The sequence below is a fragment of the Tupaia chinensis genome, unplaced genomic scaffold, assembly GCF_000334495.1.
Source record: "Tupaia chinensis unplaced genomic scaffold, TupChi_1.0 Scaffold000244_1, whole genome shotgun sequence".
Lineage (NCBI taxonomy): Eukaryota > Metazoa > Chordata > Mammalia > Scandentia > Tupaiidae > Tupaia > Tupaia belangeri.
In genome coordinates this window covers 473,566-495,323 of record NW_006159722.1, presented here as the reverse complement: position 1 = coordinate 495,323, position 21,758 = coordinate 473,566, and the positions used below count along the sequence as shown (strand labels likewise).

Below are 21,758 nucleotides of genomic sequence, written 5' to 3'. Positions count from 1 at the left end.
AAATCTTGTACAACATACCACTACTATGCCACTTACTTCCAAAGAAATGGAGCTGATACACTACAATGAGTAACTTAAGATCAGGGATAATATTTTATTATGTATTCCCCCAGAATTTATGGATAGGATTCAAGAAACTGGTCTCACAGACAACCTAAATCACAAATTCTCCACAATCAGATTTCATAGGATTCTACTTTTTTAATTTTTCAAATGGAACATTACATTCATCTTTTATATTATCTATACAAACCAAATATTACATGTGGGTCAGCAGTCCATTTTTTGCTGAATAACACTCTATTGACTGTTTTTAAATAGGAATTCCCAACTGTATAAATAGATACCATATTTAACAACAACAAAAAAGTGTATTTAAGTCTTTCATTCAAAATACTAATAACCTGGTTCTGTCTTCTTAGTATTTTCCTTCATGTTCCTATAAAGCGTAATAACAGCAGCATCCTTTTCCTTTGGGAAACTTCCCACTGACTCAAAATTTTAACTATTGGTAACTCAAAGCAATAGATATATGGACAGTACAATTCATGAATCTTTTCCAAAGGTTTAAAATTATTCAAAACTGAAAACTGAGAGAGATATAAATTATTGGATCACTGGAAAAGTCATGACACATTTTTACAAAGAGAAACAGAAAAATATGTCATGATTAATTCTGATGACCCAATAAATACTTTAGAATTTGATCCCTCCTCAAAGTATTTTATTTTTTTGACAGGTTGACCATTCCGTGTATTAATACAATATGTGATTCCTCTATGACATTTTAATTAAGTCAGCCTACATAGGTTGAATTTTTAAAAATTAGCTTAGATAGCCAAAATATACTATGTACACAAAAATATACATACATATATTTAATATATGAAGAAATGTTCTTCTCCTGTTATTCTCCTTTACAGATTATGGACATGAATGCACGCTTACCCGATGTGTTTCTGGAATTTGAACCACATAGCTGACCATGTGGAATCTAGGTCCTGAACCACTCACTAGGCAATGGGCTAACCCTATATATGTTTTCTTCATTTAGAATTTCCTACTGTGCCTATTTAGTAGTCAACTGTATTTGTCTCTATACTATATTAATCTATTATGAACATTAAGAAATAATTTTCTAATATAAATTCATTCATAACACTACTATGCTTCAAAATATCAACTTCATAAATAGTTCATCTCACCTCATCCAAGTCGTGGATATAAACTGGCTTTTCCTCAAAGCCAACTGGCATTGGTTCACTCAAATCCAACTGGCATTGGTTCAGTGTAGGGAATTTTTACTTCTTCATAAAGCTTGTTATTCTCCCTTTGGATTCCTTCTGGTAAAACCATCTGTAAATAAAAATCCAATGGTAATGAAAAATAAAACAATTGCTCTAGAAAAGAGTCTTTAAAGAGAAAAAAGAACACTACACTGGTAAATACACACAGTACTGGTAAACAAATTCAGCTAATTTAATGGAAAACACAACTACATAAAATGAAAACAAATATAAAAAGCCACACACAAAGAGCATTCAGGAATCAGTTATCTCATATAATACACAAAATATTGATGAATCATCAAGTATACATTAATTAAATGATATTCTTAAAGACAAATGTACTCATATAACTAGGAAAATGAGTAATATACAGAGTGAAGTTTAGTCAAAAAGCAATTCTACTGAGGGAACCAGCAGTTAGCGTAATGGCTATGTCGCTGGACTCCCACATAGTCGACCGCGGTTCACGTCCCAGACCCGGTGGCTTAAAACTCACTCCAGGTGTGGGTGTGTGTGCGTGCGTGCCCAAGATCCCGAGAGGAGAATGGAGGAGAAGGGACTGCGGCGTGACCATCCCCCCGGGAGTGTGATTTCTCGCTTTCTGTCTCTATGTCTCTCTGTCTGTCTGGCGAGCGCACACGCCCTATAGCGAAAACCTCTCGGAAAAAAAAAAAATAAAAGAGCAATTCAACTGATAAAACTCAAAAATATAAATTTTATCATTTCTCAGCCTTTCCACTAAATGTAAAACTATATACTGCAAAAACAATGAAAGGAAGGTGAACGAATATGTTCTGAATATCTACTACGTGCCTGGGATTTTATAGACATTGCAATATCTCATTTTTCTCTATTTTTTTCCTCATTTTTTAAAAATTGCAAGAGGGCATACATTTTGAGAGAAAAGCACCTCCAGTGGGGTATGGTCATACCACAATCCTTTTTATCTATATTTCTCCATTCCCATCAGGATTCGAGGCATAGACACACACACACACACACACACACACACACACACACACACACATGCCTAGTGTGCTTTTCAAGCATGTGGAGCCAGGATTCAAACTTTGGTCAGTCATATTGGTTCTGATTTCTAATGCATCCATTTAACCAGGACCAGTCACCTGCTATTTTTAAATACAATTTAGCATAGTCTGGTAAATTAGATTATACTAGTACTAGATTCACAAACAAGGAAAATCTGCATGTGATTTAGTCAGAATAGACATATTATCAAAAGTGGTCATATAATACCAGTTACATACCTTTGCACCAGCAATGAATGCCGATGTTTTCATGGCTTCAGCCTGGGAATCATAAACATGAGGATAACGTACTTTTTCACTATCCATGTCCCTCTGTCTACTCAGAATTGGAGCACTTCTAGCATTCAGAAGTGCCTGCTCTCTGCAAATGCAAAAATAATAGGCCAAATTTTAAGTTTTTAACATTGAAAACAAACATATATGTTAAAACAAAGTTATTATATTTATTTCAGGTAGCCTTCAATTATAAAAGAGAAGAAATTAAGCTACACAAAATAAGGAACAGCTATCCTGAAAATTCCAAACAGAATTCAGCACATTTTTTGATACTATTTTAAGATAACACCAGCCACTAAGTTTGACTTAATGTTTTTTATTTACAATTTTTTTTCATAATCTAAATGTTTAACAAGGTATAGTTTTTTTTTTTTTTTTTGCAAATGAGTTTTACTATTTAAAGAATGAACCATAATACTTTACTTCATTTATTCACCTTTCTACTTCTATGGAAATAAACATCATGGGAAAGAAAACAAAAATTTCTAAATTTATGTAGGCTTTATAAATATTTTTTTAAAGAATTATTTAATTTTATCTATTATTTTTTAATTTGCCCAGAGAGAGACAAAGAGAAAAAGAGAAAGTGAGAAAGCGAGCTGCCAAGTCCTGGACTCAAACCGCAGCTGGCTATGTGGGAGTCTAGGGCCTTAACCAACATGCCACCTGCACGGCCCCAGTTTTATAAATCTTAAACTACTCCTGTGTATGTGGCACCTAAATATAGCTTGCCTCTATAATTTAAATCTCTCACATACATGAATGCAGCCAAGAATATTCCAATTAAGCATAGCTTTCTTGTCTCAGGAAATTAAGTTTTCATACAACAAAATTCTATTCTTATAAGGAAACATGACTAGAAGTAAGAAGCACCTAAACTGTTACAACTAAACTTAAAAAATGATAATGATCCAAAAAAAGCAGAAATTACAACACAAGCACTTTTGAGCTTCTGGAATTTATTACCTGTGTATCCGCAATTCCTTAGGATCAAAGCACGTAAGTCCTTCTGAAATTTCTCCATCTTCGCCAGCCTTTTTCTCTCGTCTGGCAATTCTTTTTTCTTCACGACGATACTGTTTCATTAACTGCTTTTCTTGTTCAGACTGAATAGTGACTTGACAACCATAATTGGGTTTGGCATTTTCTCCTAAAATTTTTTTACAATTGTCTATGAAGCAAATTTAAGAAACAATGTTTTATAAATTTCGGACAAGACTTAATCTTCAAGTCTTCTCCAGCCACCAAAACATAAAATAGCATGATGCTCTGACAATCATTTTTTTAAAGTTGTTATATTCAATCATGCATTGTAAGGAGAGCTGTTTTACAAATCACAATATCTAACTGATATTACATAGCAGCCTAAGTCAACATTTTCTTCCCATAGACTTAATGGTTTTATGTTACAAACATTATAAATGAGCAAACTAAAAATCAATTTTATGATTTTGAAGTAATTCTTGTTTACATAATTTCAATAAATAGACAAATTATTGATATTTCAGCATTTACTATCATTATAACAAACTAAAGGTATTGACATTTCAGCATTTACTATCAATATAACAAAATAAAGGTATAATAACATATTATAAATAACAAATATAAAAATAAATTTTAAAAGCAAAATACAAATTTTTATATATTTTTTTAGTTTCTACTCTAGGGAGATTGCACTCCCCAGAGAGTGACAGAAAGAGAGAAAATGAGAATCACCACCCCCTTCGCTCTCCCCCTCCCGGGGGGGGTGGTGGCCATGCCACAATTCCTTCTCTTGCATTCTCTTAGTGTTTTGGGGACACATGCACCCTGACCAATTTTAAAGCCACCAGATCTGGGACTCAAACTGTGCAATTGACCATGTGAGATTGAGTATCTTAACTTCTATGCCACCTGGTAGCCCCATAACTTTTTACATATCAGCTCTATCTTTTCCCTATATAATAAGGTCAAGTCTGTAAAGTTGTATATATATACTTATTTATATAAGAAATAATATTTATTAACATTAGTTCTAGATACAGATGATGCCCAAGGCATGTAAAAAAAGGTAAGTCCATCTTTTAGTAAAAACACATTTTTTTAAAAAAAACTGAAGAAAGCTAGAACCATTAAGAGGCACAAAACTCAATGTTTATAGCTCCCCTCCCCAGCACAATGGTTAGGAACTGTGCAGAGGAAGCCAGATCTCACAAAGACAATCAAATTTCAAGTTTCAGTCTAGTTGGCTTCATTCTGAGTGTATGTTCAGATCCCTAGGATCCTGTCAGGATGGAGAACTGGAGGAAAAATGAGTGCATTGTAACCAGGTCCCATGGGGAGGGGTGGTATCTATTCCTCTCTCCTTTACCTTCTTGTGTGCACACACATTCCTGGCATTAAAAAAATAAAAATACAATTTAGGTCTATCATTTGATCAACTCAATATTCAGGAAAAAATTTTCTTTGAACAGGATTATCTTTTGTGTTTGTTGAATCTATGTACTAGTATCTTGGCTTACTACAGCCTTAATAGAACTGAAGGGAATGTTACTGAAAGCAATCTAAACAAATAAAACTGTATATTGTACTGACAATCTACCATGTTCCAGGTGCTGCTGTTAGGCTAGGAAGACAATGAAGAACGAGACTTGGTCTAGATTCTGATTAAGCACTGCATAAAATATATTCTCAGGTCCAAAAATAGGGAAAAAGTTAAATGTAGCATCAAGATGGGAAAATTAGCTTCACTGTAATTCACATCCTCACAATTCTCAGACATCTGTCATCAATTCATTATATGACTTTGAATAAGTCATTTAACTCTCAACTACAGAAAATAACCACTTATATAATGGCTTTATAAGCCTTAAAAAGGAAAGTATCAAATTATAAACTAAGATATAGTCCCATTCTTATTAGGACTAAATTTTACAGTTGTGAATACAGTATTTTCTAAGTTCCTTAGTACATCTTATGCACCTTACTTCCTAAGTCTTAATACATTATAACTAATCTTCAGTGTCAGAAAAAGAATACAGCATTGCAGCAGTTTCCACATTAGTCTAAACTGAGAAAAATGTTAAACCATTTGCAAAGCCACACAATCGGCAACACAGATACTAGCTGAATGTTTATGATGTGAATAATGTCAGGTACTTATCAGAAATGAATGTTAAGGGTGCTATTATATATACCTGTTATTATTCAAACAAAAAAATTAAAAGTATCAGTCTAGGCTGTGGTGCAGCAGTGGGTCAACTGAACCTATACAGAGGAAGTCCTGGGTTTGTGTTCCAGGACCATTCTGGGCATGCGAGGCACGCACTCACATGCTCAGAGTCAAGGCTGGCTGGGACTGGAGGTGGACTGAAGCGTGGAGACCCTGCTGGGGCACTTGCCTCTGTTTTTTGTTTGTTTGTTTGTTTTTTCCCTATCTATTATAGAATAAGTAGATAGGTAAACTTAAAGAAATTATTTTTATAAAGTCTACTTCATTGAAAGCTTTGTAAGGTCTCAAAAAGAATATAAAATATCAAGTTGCAAAGCAACCACTGTTTAAACATGTGGTTCACCTTCCTGAGTTAGGTTAACTATAGAGACTTATAAGCAGAAATAAAATGGATAGAATAACAGTGCATCTAACATCAAGAATAACAAAGAAAGTTATACGTTTAGAATATAATTATGACATAAAAATCCTTGTCAATCGATAACTAGAGCTAACTTAATTTTAATTTTATGACACATCTAATATTAATCTCCACTTGTCCTGAAAATAGCAATTAAAATGAATTCATGACTATCCTCAACTTAACAGTCAGTAACACCGTGACTACTCAATTCTCGCCCACCTTACATTTCCCTATATGACAGAGCAGGATGGGCTTATATCTAGATTAAAAGATTCAAAGAAAACCAGCATGACACCAGAAAATGTGGAATAAATTTGATTATACATTATTCAACAGGTAGCTGCCATCTTGGAACAAGTCAGTGTAGAAATAGTCAATATACTTGAAGAATGAAGACTGCAGAAAATGGTCACTAAAATAAAATCTTCCAAGTTGCTAACAGTTTTAAAGCTCTTCAGACTTGTGAGAATATTTATCAGCAATCAAGGAACTCCATAATTAATAAAGGAACACCATAAGAAATTCTGAATTTAAATTAAGGCTGTTTTTATCACTTCATTTAAAACTCATAATTATAAATCTAAGTCAGGCATTTAAAAAAACAATTTTGGCTTCCTAGCCAACTCTAATTTTTTTTTGAGTTTTAAAATGTATACATTACATGACACTGTGTGTATTCAATCTCCTGAATTTGATTATTGCATTGAAGTTAAGTAGAAGAATGTTACTGTTCTTACATATTTGTAGAAAACTATATAGGTAAAGTATCAAGATATGTACAACTTGTGTCATTATTCAGCAAAATTTTTAAATACAGGGGTGTGCATCTGTGCAGAAAGGGGGTTGGAGGAACAAATGTTAATGAGTGGTGAATCTACATGAAGGGTAGTCAAGTGCGCACTGTATTATTATCATACCAGATGTAAAAGTTTTTAAAACAAAAATAATTCTCTTCTAAGTAAATTTATCTTAAAAAACAAACAAGCAAACAAAAAAACAGGGCTAGCCCCACACTCCTGTGTATAAGGGGGGTGAATCTCACATGACCACCCACAGTTTAAATCTTCCTCTCAGAAGCTTGAAGATGTCAGGTGCATGTGCATGCACGTCCCAAATCCCTACAGAATGGAGAAGTGGAGGAGAAAAAATTGAGGCATGACTACATTCCACTGGAGGAAGAGGACATGTTTTCTGTCCTTCTTCCTCTCTTGGGTAAGTTGCATATGCCCTCTGGTAATTAAAAAAAACAAACAAACAAACAAACAAAACGTGGAGCCAGCAAGAGGTGTGGTTGTTAAGGTGTTGGACTCCCATGTGGCCAAAGACAGTCTGAGTCCAGGACCTGGAGGCTAGCTCTCTGTCTTTCTCTCTCTCTCTCTCTCTCTCTCTCTCTCTCTCTGGTGAATACAAATACCTTATACCAAATTGAAAAATAATAGGGACCAGCAGATGGCATAATGGTTATGTTGCTGGAGTCCTACAGAGTTAAGCACAGTTCAAGTCCCAAACTCGGTGGCTTAAAATTCACACTACCACCTGAGGGTAATTTCTCACTTTCTGACTCTCTGTCTATTGTCTTTCTGGCAACCACATGCACCCTCTAGCAAAAATCTCTCTTAAAAAAATAAATTAAAAATAAAAAATAAATAAATCTTTAAAAAATACATATGGAAAATACCATATCCAAACACTGCCGTAATGTCCTCTTATTTATGTCATTTTTATTTGTTTTGTAATCTGCCATACCTAAAATATACATAACAAAATGGTACCACTAAAGTATGCAATAGACCAAAGGAGGAAAAAGTACAATTTATGTTAATTTTAATATAATTATTAATTTTTGAATAATTAGTTTACTAGCTAAGTAAGTTTTACTTATTTCGATGTTCCATAAACAAGGAAGACAGAAAAAGAGATAGGGTCTTCAGCCACCCTCGGATCATGGGCATAAATGACCCCAGCTTGTTCAGGGAGATTTCTGGACTCCCACTTGCAATCTTCCCATTTAGGTCAGTCTCATAGAATGCACTATTAACACTGTGCCATCCTCCATTCCTCCTCAAATGTAATTATATTAAAAAGGTTCAAAACTCAGTGAATCTTTCCTTTACATTGCAATTACTACTATAGACTTTCTTACCTTGAAAAGCCTGAGACTTATGATCATTTGAGGAATTAAGAAATCTATCCACAATTGTAATTCTGTTCTGGAGGAGCTTCTCAATAAGTTCAAGTCCTTCAGGTCCCAGCAGTTCAAACAGCTTACAAAAAGAAAAACACCAAACAAACCACATACTTGTTAATACAAATGAACGTTTTTGAATTATTTATACTTTATTCAAAACAGGCCTGAAGGAGAACAAATAAAGAATTAACAAAAGCGTTTAAGAAAAATAATAACTTAGAAAGCAAAATAACTTCATATTGTTAAGGAGCTTTCACCTTATAAAGCTTACCTGCATTTACATAATTAAAGACTTTATTTCAACATTTAAAATAATTATAGGGACCAGCAGTTGGTGTAATGGCCATGTCGCTGGACTCCCATGTAGTTGACCAAGGTTCGAGTCCTGGATCTGGTGGCTTAAACTCACACCGGCATGTGAGTGTGCGTGCCTAAGATCCTGAGAGGAGAATGGAGGAGAAGGGATTGCGGCGTGGCCATCCCCACTGGGGGGCGATTCCTCGCTTTCTGTCTCTCTGTCTCTATCTCTCTGTCGAGCACACATGGCCCATAGCAAATTTCTCTCTAAAAAAATTATGACTGGGGCCAGTAGGTGGTGTAGTGGTTGAGGTGCTGGACTCCTACACGGTCAACCACTGTCTGAGCCCCAAACCTGGGGCTTCAAACACACACTGGCGCGTGTGCATGTGTCCTCCCAATACCAAGAAATAATAATTATGATTTAAATATATAAATACACATTGGAGAATAACAAGTTTTCATATTTGGTTTCTTTTGATATAGCCAAATAAAATTCTGAAAATTAATTTAATTTGCTTTTCAACATACTGTTCTGGCTTTCCCAGAACCTACGTTATTATTTTTCTTGTAACTTACTATGTAACAGCTGTCTTTCAGAATTAAAGAACTATTAGAACATGTTAATGAATGATAACTATATGCTGAATTTTTATATATACTTTAAATGCTTAGTAAGTTTAAAACAGTGCTGCAAGTATATTACGTAAGTTTATATAAACTTCTCTTGCATATCCCACTCTCCTATGATGAGATTACCAAAGATTATGTTGATTACACAGAAATCATCCAGTGTTGGGATTCAGACTTTAAATTACGTAACTCATGATATAACCTTTCTAAACAGTCTCTAGATTTCCTCAAGTGTGATCTGGGAACATATTTCTTGTTTAGGAATGTTACACTATAGTTTTACATGTGAGAATGTTATAGTAATCAAATCCTAATTGTTCTCAGAGAATCCACACAAATAAAATCATAAAATAGAAACTAATGTTGAGTATACATAATATACAATATTATAAATATTTTAATTTTACTTAAGTCATTGTCACACAAAAAGACAATAGACAAACAAAATGTTTTATTAACAAAGATCCTGGGACAGTGGATGGCATAATAGTATGTCACTGAACTCTGATGTAGTTAACTGCAGTTCAAGTCTTGGACCTGGCAGCTAAAAGCTCATGGCGGCCACATGAGCGTGCATGCCCAAAATCCCAAGAAAATGGAGGAGGAGGAAATGTTAGTGGACAACGCCCCTGGGGGGTGATTTCTCACATTCTGTCTCTCCTCTGACTGCATGCACCCTATAGTAAAAATCTCTCTTTAAAAAAAAAAAGAATGATTCTGTCCTACCAATTACAATTCTAAATATGCCAGCCAGTATTTATTGAACACTTATTATATGCTAGGTAATACAATAACCACTGCACTAAGTATTTAACAAATACTCCTTGCAGTGTTTTCAGATCAAAGTACTATTATTTGTTTTTGTCTTAATAAAATGAAGCTTTAGAAAATTTATAAAAATTGCCCAAACTTACATAGCAATAGAAGAGTTGAATTGTGAAATTACATCTAACTGAATCCAAAAACAATGTTGGTGCAGTAGCACAAACTATAGAACTTTTCACTCTATGGTACTAGCACCTTTGTATATCTTCCAGAAAGCTGCTGTGACACTGAAATGAATATGAAATGCATTGTGCATAAACAAATAACAAATCAGGTAATATGAAAGATACCAATTGAGGTTAAGACATTTTTGAAGGGTCATAGAGTAGTGCAGCAATGACAGAATAATCTGAGATGCTGTACCCACATTAAAAAGTACTGGGTTTGCACCCTGGGGCCTTCCTGTGCACACTAAGTGCATGCATGCCTCCATGATCTTGGCTAGCTGAAACTGGGGTGGACTGCAATGTGAGGGCCCCGTTGGAAGGTGTCTCTGTCTGACTCTCAAAATAAATAAACTTATTTAAAAAATAAAATTTTTACAAGGAGAAATGGCAGACAGTGCAATAAAGAGGCAAGGCAACTAAAAAATACTTAAGAAACAGGGACCAGCAGTTAGTGTAATGGCTATGTCGCTGGACTCCCATGTAGTTGACCGCAGTTCACATCCTGGACCTGGTGGCCTAAAACTCACGCCAGGCGCATGTACATGTGTGCCCAAGATCCCAAGAGGAGAATGGAGGAGAAGCGATTGCAGCGTGGCCATCCCCCCTGGGGGGATGATTTCTCGCTTTCTCTCTCTCTGTCTCTGTCTGTCTGGCGAGCGCATGCGCCCTACAGCAAAAACCTCTTCCCCCCACCAAAAAAAAGAAAAATACTTAAGACGTGAAAGTAAATATGTAACTCATGATACCATTCTCTCACTCCCCCAAAAAGGTGGTATGTGACAGAATGAATTTAAAATAGCCAAAAAAAAAAAAAAAAAAAGACATCATGTTTCTCCTTTTCTTCCTCATCATACTTCAAAGAATAGCTCAGCAATAAAGTATGGTCTATTGATTCCTAGGAGTTCCTGAAACTTTCTGGTAGTTTTCAAGGTCAAAACTATTTTTGCAATAATATATTGTTGCAAAATAATACGTGTTATTGCCTTTCTGACTGTGTGGACATTTGCACTGATGGTGTAAAAAGAATGATGGGTACAACTGCTGGTGCCATAGCACAAATTAAGCTAGCAGCATCAAACTCTATTATTCTTCACTGCCATGTAAGCATAGTCACTAACAAAAAAAGCCACCTACATTAAGAATGCCCTTACGTGAAGCAATATAAATTATTTTCTTAAAATTTACGAGTACATGTTTTTCAATACTCTAACAGAAAGTGGAGAACACATAAAATTGCTCTGCTACATACTGGCATACAATGGTGTTGAAATATTCATTTTGTAAGCTAAATAATATGAGTGAACGTATAAAAGAAAATGAAATAAAAAAAAAATAAAAGTGCTAGTGAGATTTTTTCCATATAGCACCATTTTGATTTGAAAAAGGGACCAAGACAAACTATGGTTATTTGGACTAGGGTATCTAGTATTCATTATTCTTAAAAAATGAATGAAGTGAGCCTGCTACACAAAGGAGAATAAAGTATTCACTGCCAATAATAAAATTCTAGCTTTTGAGAGAAAAAGAGAATTTTGGAAAATTTATATTTATCACTATAAATTTACTTCCCATTATTTACAGACTTTTCTGATGAAATCAATGGTAATATTAATGAATGAGTATTATTTCTTGATATTATGTAAGCAAGTATGTCAACATTTAGAAGATTCATGTAACACACTGAATCAATTATTTTCCAGAAAACCAAATACATGAAATTATAAAATTATGAATCAGTATAACATCCACTAAAAATGTGAAGACCAACAAATTTTAATAAAGCATTGTATGAAAATTTAACTAACAAATTTCTAGTTTTCCACTGTAACAAATTCATAAGTACCACTTATAAAATTTTAACATATATCAAAAAAGAATATGAGGGCTAGCACTGTAGCCTAGTGATGAGCAGCCAGATTCCACATGTCTTACTGTAGTTCCAATCCCAGCCCTAGCAGCTTGAAAAACACCCTAGGCAAATGGGCATAATGGAGAAATAAATGAGAAAATCTGCAGCATGATTATGCCCCATTAGGGGTTCTTTCTGCCTTTCCCTGTCCCTGTCCCTCTCTGTTTATGACTACACATGTGTCCACTGGTAATTCAAAAAATTTTTTTTAATTCTATTGGCAGAAAGGCTACATTGTTGGAATCTCCCATGGTCAACTATGGTTCGAGTCCCAGACCTGGTGGCTTCAAACTCATACCAGGCATGTATGTGCCTCCAAGAGGAAAATGGAGAAGCAGGGATTGCGGTACGGCCATTTCCCATGGAGTGATTTCTCGCCTTCTGTCTCACTGTTTCTCTCTGTATCGTTAGCAAGTGCACACACTCTATGGCAAAAAATCTATCTAAAAATATAAATTATTATTTATAAAGGCTTTTAACATATTACTCCCTTTCCTAACTATGTATCTGTGTGAGCTATAAAACACTGATGGCAGGGAAAACAGTCTCCACAAAATAAAAACAGGATCAATGTTTCATTACAAAAATCCACCATTAGACTGGCAAATAAATAAACAAATAACTGGAAGAGAGAGACTATGACATCTGAAGAACATATAAAACAAACAGATGAGGAAAAATGAACAGAGACTAAGAGAAATGTGGGATACCATTAAATGCACCATCATACATAAATGGATTACCTAAAGGAAAAGAGAGAAAAATATTTGAAGAAATAATGGCCCCAAACCTCTCAAATTTATTAAAAATATTAATCAATACATTCAGGAGTCTCAACAACTTTCAAGTATGATAAACACAGAAATAAACAGACAGACACATCATGGTAAAACTGTTCAAAGTTAAAGACAAGGAAAAGATTTTTAAAAAGAGCAAGAGAAAACTAATTACCACTTAAAAAGAAAACCAAGTAACACAACTGCTGGCTTCTTAGCACCAATGAAGGAGTCCAGAGATGGTGGGAATAACATATTCCCAGTGTTAAAAACAAACAAAATGAAAACCTGTTAACCAAAAGGCCTACATTCAGCAAAGCTAAATTTCAAAACTATAGATAATTAGGACTTCCCAAATAAACAAAAACTAAGAAAATTAGTTGGTAGAAGACCTACCTTAGCTTTCAGGCTAAAAGCAAGTCACTCCACATGAAAATTCAAATCTATAGAACACTTACATAAAAAATATATGAGTGTGTACACACATGAGCATGCGTACAAAGAGAGAGGTGGAAGGACAAGCAGATGCATAGCGGTTACGTTATGAAACTCCCATATGGCCAACCATGGTTCGAGTCCCAGACTTGGTGGTGTGAAACTCACACCAGGCCTGTGTGCATGCGAGCCCAAGACCCAGAAGAATGGGAGAGAGTGGACTGTGGCATATCCATCCTCCTGAGGGGTTATTTCTCACTTTCCCTCTCACTGTCTCAGTCTCTCTTTCTCTTCAGCAAGGACATGCACCTTAAGACCAAAACTTCTTAAGAAAGAAAAAAAAGGTGAGAAATTTTTGTGCATCAAAGGACACCATCGAGAAAGAGAAACACAACTAACAGAATAGGAGAAAATATTTACAAAATTTACAAATCATATATTTGATAAGGAACTTGTATCTAGACTACAAGAAAAAAAAAAACTCTTAAAATGCAATACAAAAAGGAAACTTTCTTTTTTCCACTATAAGGTGCATTCATTCACCAGAGAGATGGAAAGTGAGAAATCACCTCCTGAGGGAGATGGCTACATTCAACTCCTTCTCCATTTTCCTCTAGGGATTTTGGGCAAACACATAGACATGTGCTCTGCATAAGTTTTAAGCACCACATCTGGGACTCGAACCATAGTCGACTCGTGAGAGTCCAGTGATATAACCATTATGCACGCCATCTGCTGGTCCCAGGAAACCCAATTTAAAAAGTGAGTAAAGTATGTGATTTTTCTCCATGGAATATATTGGGTCATCAGAAAAGCCATGGCATATTTTTCTACGCAAAAAAAAAAAAAAATGCATCCTGACTTTTTCAGGCACCCAATATATGGATGGCATACAAGCACAATGAAATGACATATTGCTATTCATCAGGGAAATGCAAATCAAAACAATGAACTATAACTTAACACCAACTAGAAAGGCTATAAAAAATGGAAACTATCGGGAACCAGCAGTTAGCATAACGGCTATGTCGCTGGATTCCCATGTAGTCAACCGCGGTTCACATCCCAGACCCGGTTCACGCCGGGCGCATGTGCGTGCGTGCCCAAGATCCCGAGAGGAGAATGGAGGAGAAGGGATTGCGGCATGGCCATCCCCCCTGGGGGGTGATTTCTTGCTTTCTGTTCCTCTGTCTCTCTCTGTCTGTCTGGCAAGTGCACGTGCCCTATAGCGAAACCCTCTAAAAAAAAAAAAAAAGAAAAAAGGAAACTAGCCAGTGTTAGTAAGAATGTAGAGCAACTGGAACTCTCCAATGTTGCTGTAATAATACAAAATTGTAACCACCATGAAAAACAGTTTGGTGGCTCCTTAGTAAGTTAGACATAAAATTAGTCTATGACCCAACAAATGCACTCCTGTATACCCAAGAGAATTAAAATATGTATCCAAATAAAACATATAGACAATTTTGATTATTTACAATAGTCAAAGGCAGAAATTCAAATGTTCATCAACTTGCTATATACAAAGAAAATGTAGTATATCCATACAATAGAGTATGGTTCATAAAAAGGAATAAAGTAGTATGTAACATGGATAAATTTTTTTTTGAGAGGTTTTTGGTATAGGGCATGTGCGCTCGCCAGACAGAGAGAGACATAGAGACAGAAAGCGAGAAACCACCCCCCAGGGGGGATGGCCATGCCGCAATCCCTTCTCCATTCTCCTCTCGGGATCTTGAGCACGCACGCACACGCGCCCGGCATGAGTTCAAGCCACTGGGTCCGGTACGCGAACCGCCGTCGATTATGTGGGAGTCCAGCGACACAGCCATTACGCTAACTGCTGGTCCCAACATGGATGAATTTTGAAAACATTTTAAGTGAAAGAAACTACTTACAAAAGATCACATCATGTGACTCCATTTATGTAAAATGTGCACAATGAAGAAATCTCTAGAGACAGAAAAGAGATTACTGGGTCTATAGTGATGGAGAGAGAAAGAAAGGGGCATGAAAGATAGTAATTAAAGGTCAAAGCTTTCTTTTTGAGGTCATATAAATGCACTGAAGTTGACTGTGGTAATAACTGCACATATCTATGATTATAAAACAAAATGCAATGATTTATACACTAAATGGGTATATTATATGTATGTGACATCTATCAATGAAGTTATTTTTTAAAAAAATTATGAACTAGAATGACTTAAAATACTAAAAGTAATGAAGAAAACTGTTTATGGGTTGAAAGATAAAGATTAAATATAATTTTCTCTAAAAGCATTTGAGAGAAAGCATCTAAAAACTTTCAATTGCTGTTAATCAGGCACAAGCCCTGTGATTAATTTGTTAAGGGTGGTACTAAAGCTCTTACAAATTAAAAAAAAAGAAACTATAATGTATACCTACATAGTTATTTCATCCTCTCATACTTTTAACAATTGTAGTGGGAAATGCTCTCTATGGACAACATGAACTGTCCTTTAAATCCTATAAACGCTCAAAGAGTTTGCTAATTCTTAAAATGAGACAATTTCTTCTATAAGAAAATAATTTATCATAGCATAGATATCCTTACATCTGGAGAAACTTCAAAAAGTTCAAGGAAATATGGAATTAAAGCATGAGTTTATTTTAGTGTAAAAATTTTCTGAAAATCCTAACATAGCTTTTTCTTTTTCTTTTAAGAGGTTTTGCTATAGGGTACATGCACTCACCAGAAATACAGAGAGAGGCAGAGAGACAGAAAGCAGAAAATCAGACCCAAGGGGGATGGCCATGCCGCAATCCCTTCTCCCCTTCTCCTCCATTCTCTTCTCGGCATCTTGGATATACACGCACATGAGCCAGGCATGAATTTAAGTCACCGGGTCCAGGACTCTAAGACTGCAGTCGACTATATGGGAGTCCAGCAACATAGCCATTATGCCAACTGCTGGTCCCCCCTACATAGTTTTTTCATAATGTACAGTTTTATGACGGTTTCAAATATCCCTCTTATATTCTTAGCTATTCAAATTTCATTAATCCAAAATGCAATATTTATACATGATAAATTCCAGTTAAATTCTAATTAGAATTTTTTAGCCCAAAACCTAATTTTAAGAAACCACCAATCTGTTTGAAAGATAACTTCTAAAGCAACATCCCAAGTGTAGGATCACAGCACAAAAAAGCACATTATTTCTTAAAAATACTATACTTAATCATGAGCAAAAGAGACAAGAGGGCTGTTTTGCTCTAAATAGCAGGACTTCCCAAACTCCAAGATGAAGAATCCCCAGAAGATTTGAGATCAGGTGCCATTAGATTTAAAGAAATCCCCAAATTACATTTCCCATGACATTTGCCATTTTCAACCACATTGAGAGCAGGTGCAGTTCTCGCTCAAGATTTGCACTACAAACTAATTTGGCACTTGGAGTGACTGTTTGTAAAGGTACAGCTGCCTGGATCATTGCATTTTACACTAATGCAAGTTCCCAAATCTATCACATTTTTAAAGAAAAGAAAAAAAAAGGTAGGAGTTGGCTGTACTTACATAAACAGACATCTATTAAAAAGGTTAAAAAATAAAAGAACATATCTCTCAAATGCTAAACAGGTAAGTTTGACTATCCTGGCTATAAACTAAGAATATGAGATTTATGAGAGACAGATAGCATCCTTTTCTTGATGATTATGGTTAAAGCCATTATTATCTGTTTTGGTACTTTTCCAAAAAAAAAATTCTTATAGTTCTTATAAATTCTTTATTAAAAATAAGCTATTATTCTTCATTAAATTAACAAATGGAAAGAGAAAAGGAAAAAATAAAAACAAAGAAGTTCATGAAATGTCAAGGAAGAACTTAAATTTAAGAACAAATACAGGCTAACTGTAAAACATTATCACTTCCTTGTTTCTTGACAATACAACACTTTTAACAAATGGATAGATACAGTTTTTTAATTTCTCAAGAAAGGTAATCCGCACTTTCTATAATAAACAGATTTAGATCATTGTTATTTCAATAGAACAATATTGGAGTAGATGCAATATTGCCAACACAGTATCATTTGAATCATCACAATATTACATCACCATAAAAACAAAATAAAAAATGTTAAACCTCTTAAACAGTATTTCATAGAAAATTGCACTATAAATCCCATAAAAAATTGATAAAACGCCATAATGGGTTTAAATAAGAACTATTAATCTGTTCTTAATCTTGGTTACACAGAGATAAACTGAGGGTTTGTGAAACTACAGAAAAAAAATAAATCTACTTGGGTTACAGATTTACTAAAAGACTTTAAAGCAAAACAGGTTTTCCTCAAGTAAAACACACAGTTCTGGTCACATTACTATGCTACTTGAACCCTGCTTCTCAGACTATTCAAAAATGTTGAACAAACACTTAAGTAATGACTAAATAAGCTTTAAAGCAAATACAATTTCAATATTTACAAAAGGTTTGTCAGTTCCATTCTATTTCCATCTAGCAAGTATTAAAGAATTTATTATTGGTCAAAAATAAGTCTATCTGGAATTCCAAAAAAGCCTCTTCCAAAACAGAGACCAATCATTTCTCACATTAAGTAGCCAATGGGCATTGTGAAATAAGCTCAGTGATGCAAAACAGGCAGAATATATTGATGTGAGTGAGGCATCCTTTTGAATATGTTTGGAAGATTCTGATTCAAAGAGTTGATAAATATTTATCTGGTCCTACCTTCCTTGATGCATCATTCTGCATTGTTAGATAGTCCCTATCCTTTTTTTAATTGCCAGAGGGAGTATGTTTTCTCCAGAGGGACAGCAAAAGAGACAGAAACAGAGACAGAGAGAGACAGAGAGAAAGCACCACAATGGGGCATGGTCACCCTGAAATTCTTTTTCCTCTACTTCTTCATCCTGTTAAAGATTCTGAGCACAATGCATACACACCCAATGTATTTTTCAAACAGCCAGATTCAGGATTTGAATTGTGGTTGGCATGTAGGCTCCAGCTCTCTATGCACAGCACTTAACAGCTGCACTTGGGAGCAAGCCCTCCCCGATCTTCTCAAAACCCTTTTGTTCGTTTGTTTGTTTGTTTGTTTTTAATATTCTTGACACATCACTCTTGATATGTATCTTATACATATCCTACTGATTTGGCTAGTTCCTTCCTATCTTCTCCTTATGCTCATCCTTAACTTCTTGACTATTAACTGTTGGAGTTCCTTAAGACTACTCTCTACACTGTCTCATTAGCTGTTCGCATTCAAGCCCTTAGCTTCCATTAGCAAGCATACATTGAAAACTCTTAAATTTACATGTTTCCCAGAACTCTATTTTGAGTTTCATATATTAGCTGCCCAGTTTGAGAGCAGGGGTCTCTCAAAATTCTGCATTTTAAAAATTCCCATAGTTTGAAACCGGCAGGTGGCGTGGTGGTTAAAGGTGCTGGATTCCCACAAGGCCAACTGAGGTTCAAGTCCTGGACCCAGCAGCTTGCTTTCTCACTTTCCCCTCCTCTCTCTCTGGTCAAATTAAAATAGTAATAATAATAAATACAGTTAAATGAAAAAAGTTATTTAAAATTTTTCTATAGTTTTCCACCAATTCCAAACTTTTCTAAGTGCTCTCAATTTCCAATACCATCCTCCTAGTTACACAAATTATATGCCTAAAAGGAATCCTTAACACCTCCTTATCTACCCCATTGCATCTACTGAACCCATCATCCAATTCACTATCATTTCTTCTTGATTTCAACTATAGAATAGACTTCAATTCTTTCTGCCTGTCTATATTAAGCTGCTAAATATCTTTTGCTTAGACCAAAGGGTTTCCTAAATGCTTCTCTACATCTATCCAAAACATCTTCCAAACCATTCTCCGTATCACAACCAGAGCAAATTTTATTAAATTTGAATTTGACTTCCCTGCCGTTTCTTGCCAAAAATTCTCTAATCACTTTCCATTGTTTCCATTCTTCCCAATGCTCTTCCCATTGTCTCCAATAACTTCCCAAGATAAAAATATTGAATTAAACTCATCATAAAATCAAAACTTCAAAACATCAGAAAGTGTTAAACTAAAATTCAAAAATAGTTAAGTAGACCAAGCCACTATGGCAGAGTCATTACACAAGTGCCTCGCAAGGCTGTAAATCATAGAGCTACTGCAAGTTTGGTTTCCCTAGTCAACTTGAAAATATGCCAGGTATGTGCATGGGCACCTAGGGCTGAGAAGCTGGAGGGCTAGGAAAGGGAGAACGTAGCATGAAAAAGCTCAGTTGTGGGTGCCTCCCTCTCTTTCTCTTTTTCTGACTGAGAAGGCAGCAAGGAAAAGCTCTGTTGAGGGTGCCTCTCTGTCATGCGTGCACATATACTATCAAAAAAATGAAGGAAAAACTGAAATATATTCAATCACGTAGCTCTAAGTAGAGAGGATTTCAATACAATAAACAGAGTTAATATTGGACCAGCCAGTGGCAAGGTGGTTAAAGCAGCTGGATAACACATGGCTAATTGCCCAGTTCAAATCCAGGACCTAGAGGCTTAAAAAATACATTGAGTGTGTGTGTGTGTGTGTGTGTGTGTGTGTGTGTGCATGTGCCCCAAAAATCCTCAAAGGAAAAATCAAGAAGAAGGAATTGTGTGGTCTTCCCCCATAGGGATGCTTTCTCATTTTCCCTCTCTCCCTTCCTGTGTGTCTTTCCTGTGAGCACATGTGCCTTCTACCCAACCATAAAAAAAAAAAAAAAATTATGAATAACTTTATAACAAAGGCTGAATACTCAGGTGAAATAGCTAATTTCACAGAAAAAAACATAATTGTCAAACGTGACTTAAGAAGAAATAAAAAGTCTGAATGTAACAACTACTGGAAAATATGAATTTGTAATTGAAACCTATCCTCCAAAAGTCACCAGGTCATACAGTTTTAGAGAAACACTAGTGTTAAAAGTTCATGGAACAAATAACTGCTTCCTTACAGAAATTTTCTTGAAAACAGAAAAAGTAAGAAAGCTCCAGAAGCTTATTTTATGAAGCTGAAATAACAGTAAGCATTAAAACAGACTGTGGTTCTGAAAAATTGTATAGGGATCTAAAAACTGTATAATACATCAATGCCTGTCCAATAAAACTTCAAGGAAAGAAAAAGAGACATACAGATTCTCATATATTAAACCAAAGAAAACCCATGCATTTCCTTTACTTATACAGAAATAAACATATTAAAAATTGCAGTTGTTCTATACACTAAAGTAATAAATGACATATATTGCAAAACCCAGTAAGCACAGTATACAAAGAAAAATGGTACTAAATTTAGAGACTGCCTTTGAGATGATACTCAAGTATAGATTTGCATGTGAAGTGAAAAAAGGTGCATATTATAAAGAATGAGGAAGTAAAAGAAAAAAATGTTTAAAATATGACCTGAGAAATTTTTTAAACTCCCAGCTCATGTAGAACTGAATATTAGATAATTATAAAAAGCAGATAATGTCATTTAAAACTTTATAAATTATTCTTAGTTTGGTTTCTGGCATAGAAATTTATTAAATATTCATACATTCTGAAAAAAGTTATAAGTAACATAAGAAAATGACTAAAAATTAGGACATTTATATTTAAAGAAAAAATAAGTTATATAAACTGTTGTCACCTGCAGAAAATTAGAAAATATTATATTGGAGGGGGGCTGGTAAGTGGCATGGTGTTAAGGTGCTGGACTCCCACAAGACCAACTGTGGTTCAAGTCTCAGACCCAGAAGCTTGCTTTCTCCCTCTCCCTCTCTCTGTGTTTCTCTCTCTGGTTAAACTGGAGAATAATAATAAATGAATTAAATTAAATAATTTCTTTAAAAAGGAAAAATAGATTTTCAGAATAACTAATGCTCACTGTTTAAAGGTACTTACTATGACACAGCAATATAACAAAGGTAAAACCAAGGTCACTTACAACCTGATTAATGCAATTTAGAATGTTAACACTATTATTCCCCCATATTATAATTAATTAGATGTGTAATAAGTAAGGTTAAAGCTAGGGAGCTCTGTGTTATTTAAAAGCTTACTTCACATTTTCATGTGTGTGGTAAATTGATAGCTTCTTTGATTCTTAGAAAGGAGAAATTCTAGGGAACCAGCAGTTAGCGTAATGGCTATGTCGCTGGACTCCCACGTAGTCGACCGTGGTTCGTGTCCCGGACCCGGTGGCTTAAAACTCACGCCGGGCGCGTGTGCGTGCGTGCCCAAGATCCCGAGAGGAGAATGGAGGAGAAGGGATTGCGGCGTGACCATCCCCCCTGGGGG

General features: G+C 35.2%; 1 protein-coding gene across 1 annotated transcript in view; it reads right to left on the bottom strand.

The window, feature by feature from the left end:
- Positions 1 to 21,758, bottom strand: part of ASCC3 (activating signal cointegrator 1 complex subunit 3) — a 402,674-nt gene that overhangs the window by 329,166 nt on the left and 51,750 nt on the right. Inside the window, 5 exon segments of the mRNA XM_006148783.2 lie at positions 1,206 to 1,289; positions 1,291 to 1,356; positions 2,558 to 2,699; positions 3,581 to 3,785; positions 8,375 to 8,495. Coding sequence (XP_006148845.1) covers positions 1,206 to 1,289; positions 1,291 to 1,356; positions 2,558 to 2,699; positions 3,581 to 3,785; positions 8,375 to 8,495 — 618 coding nt within the window.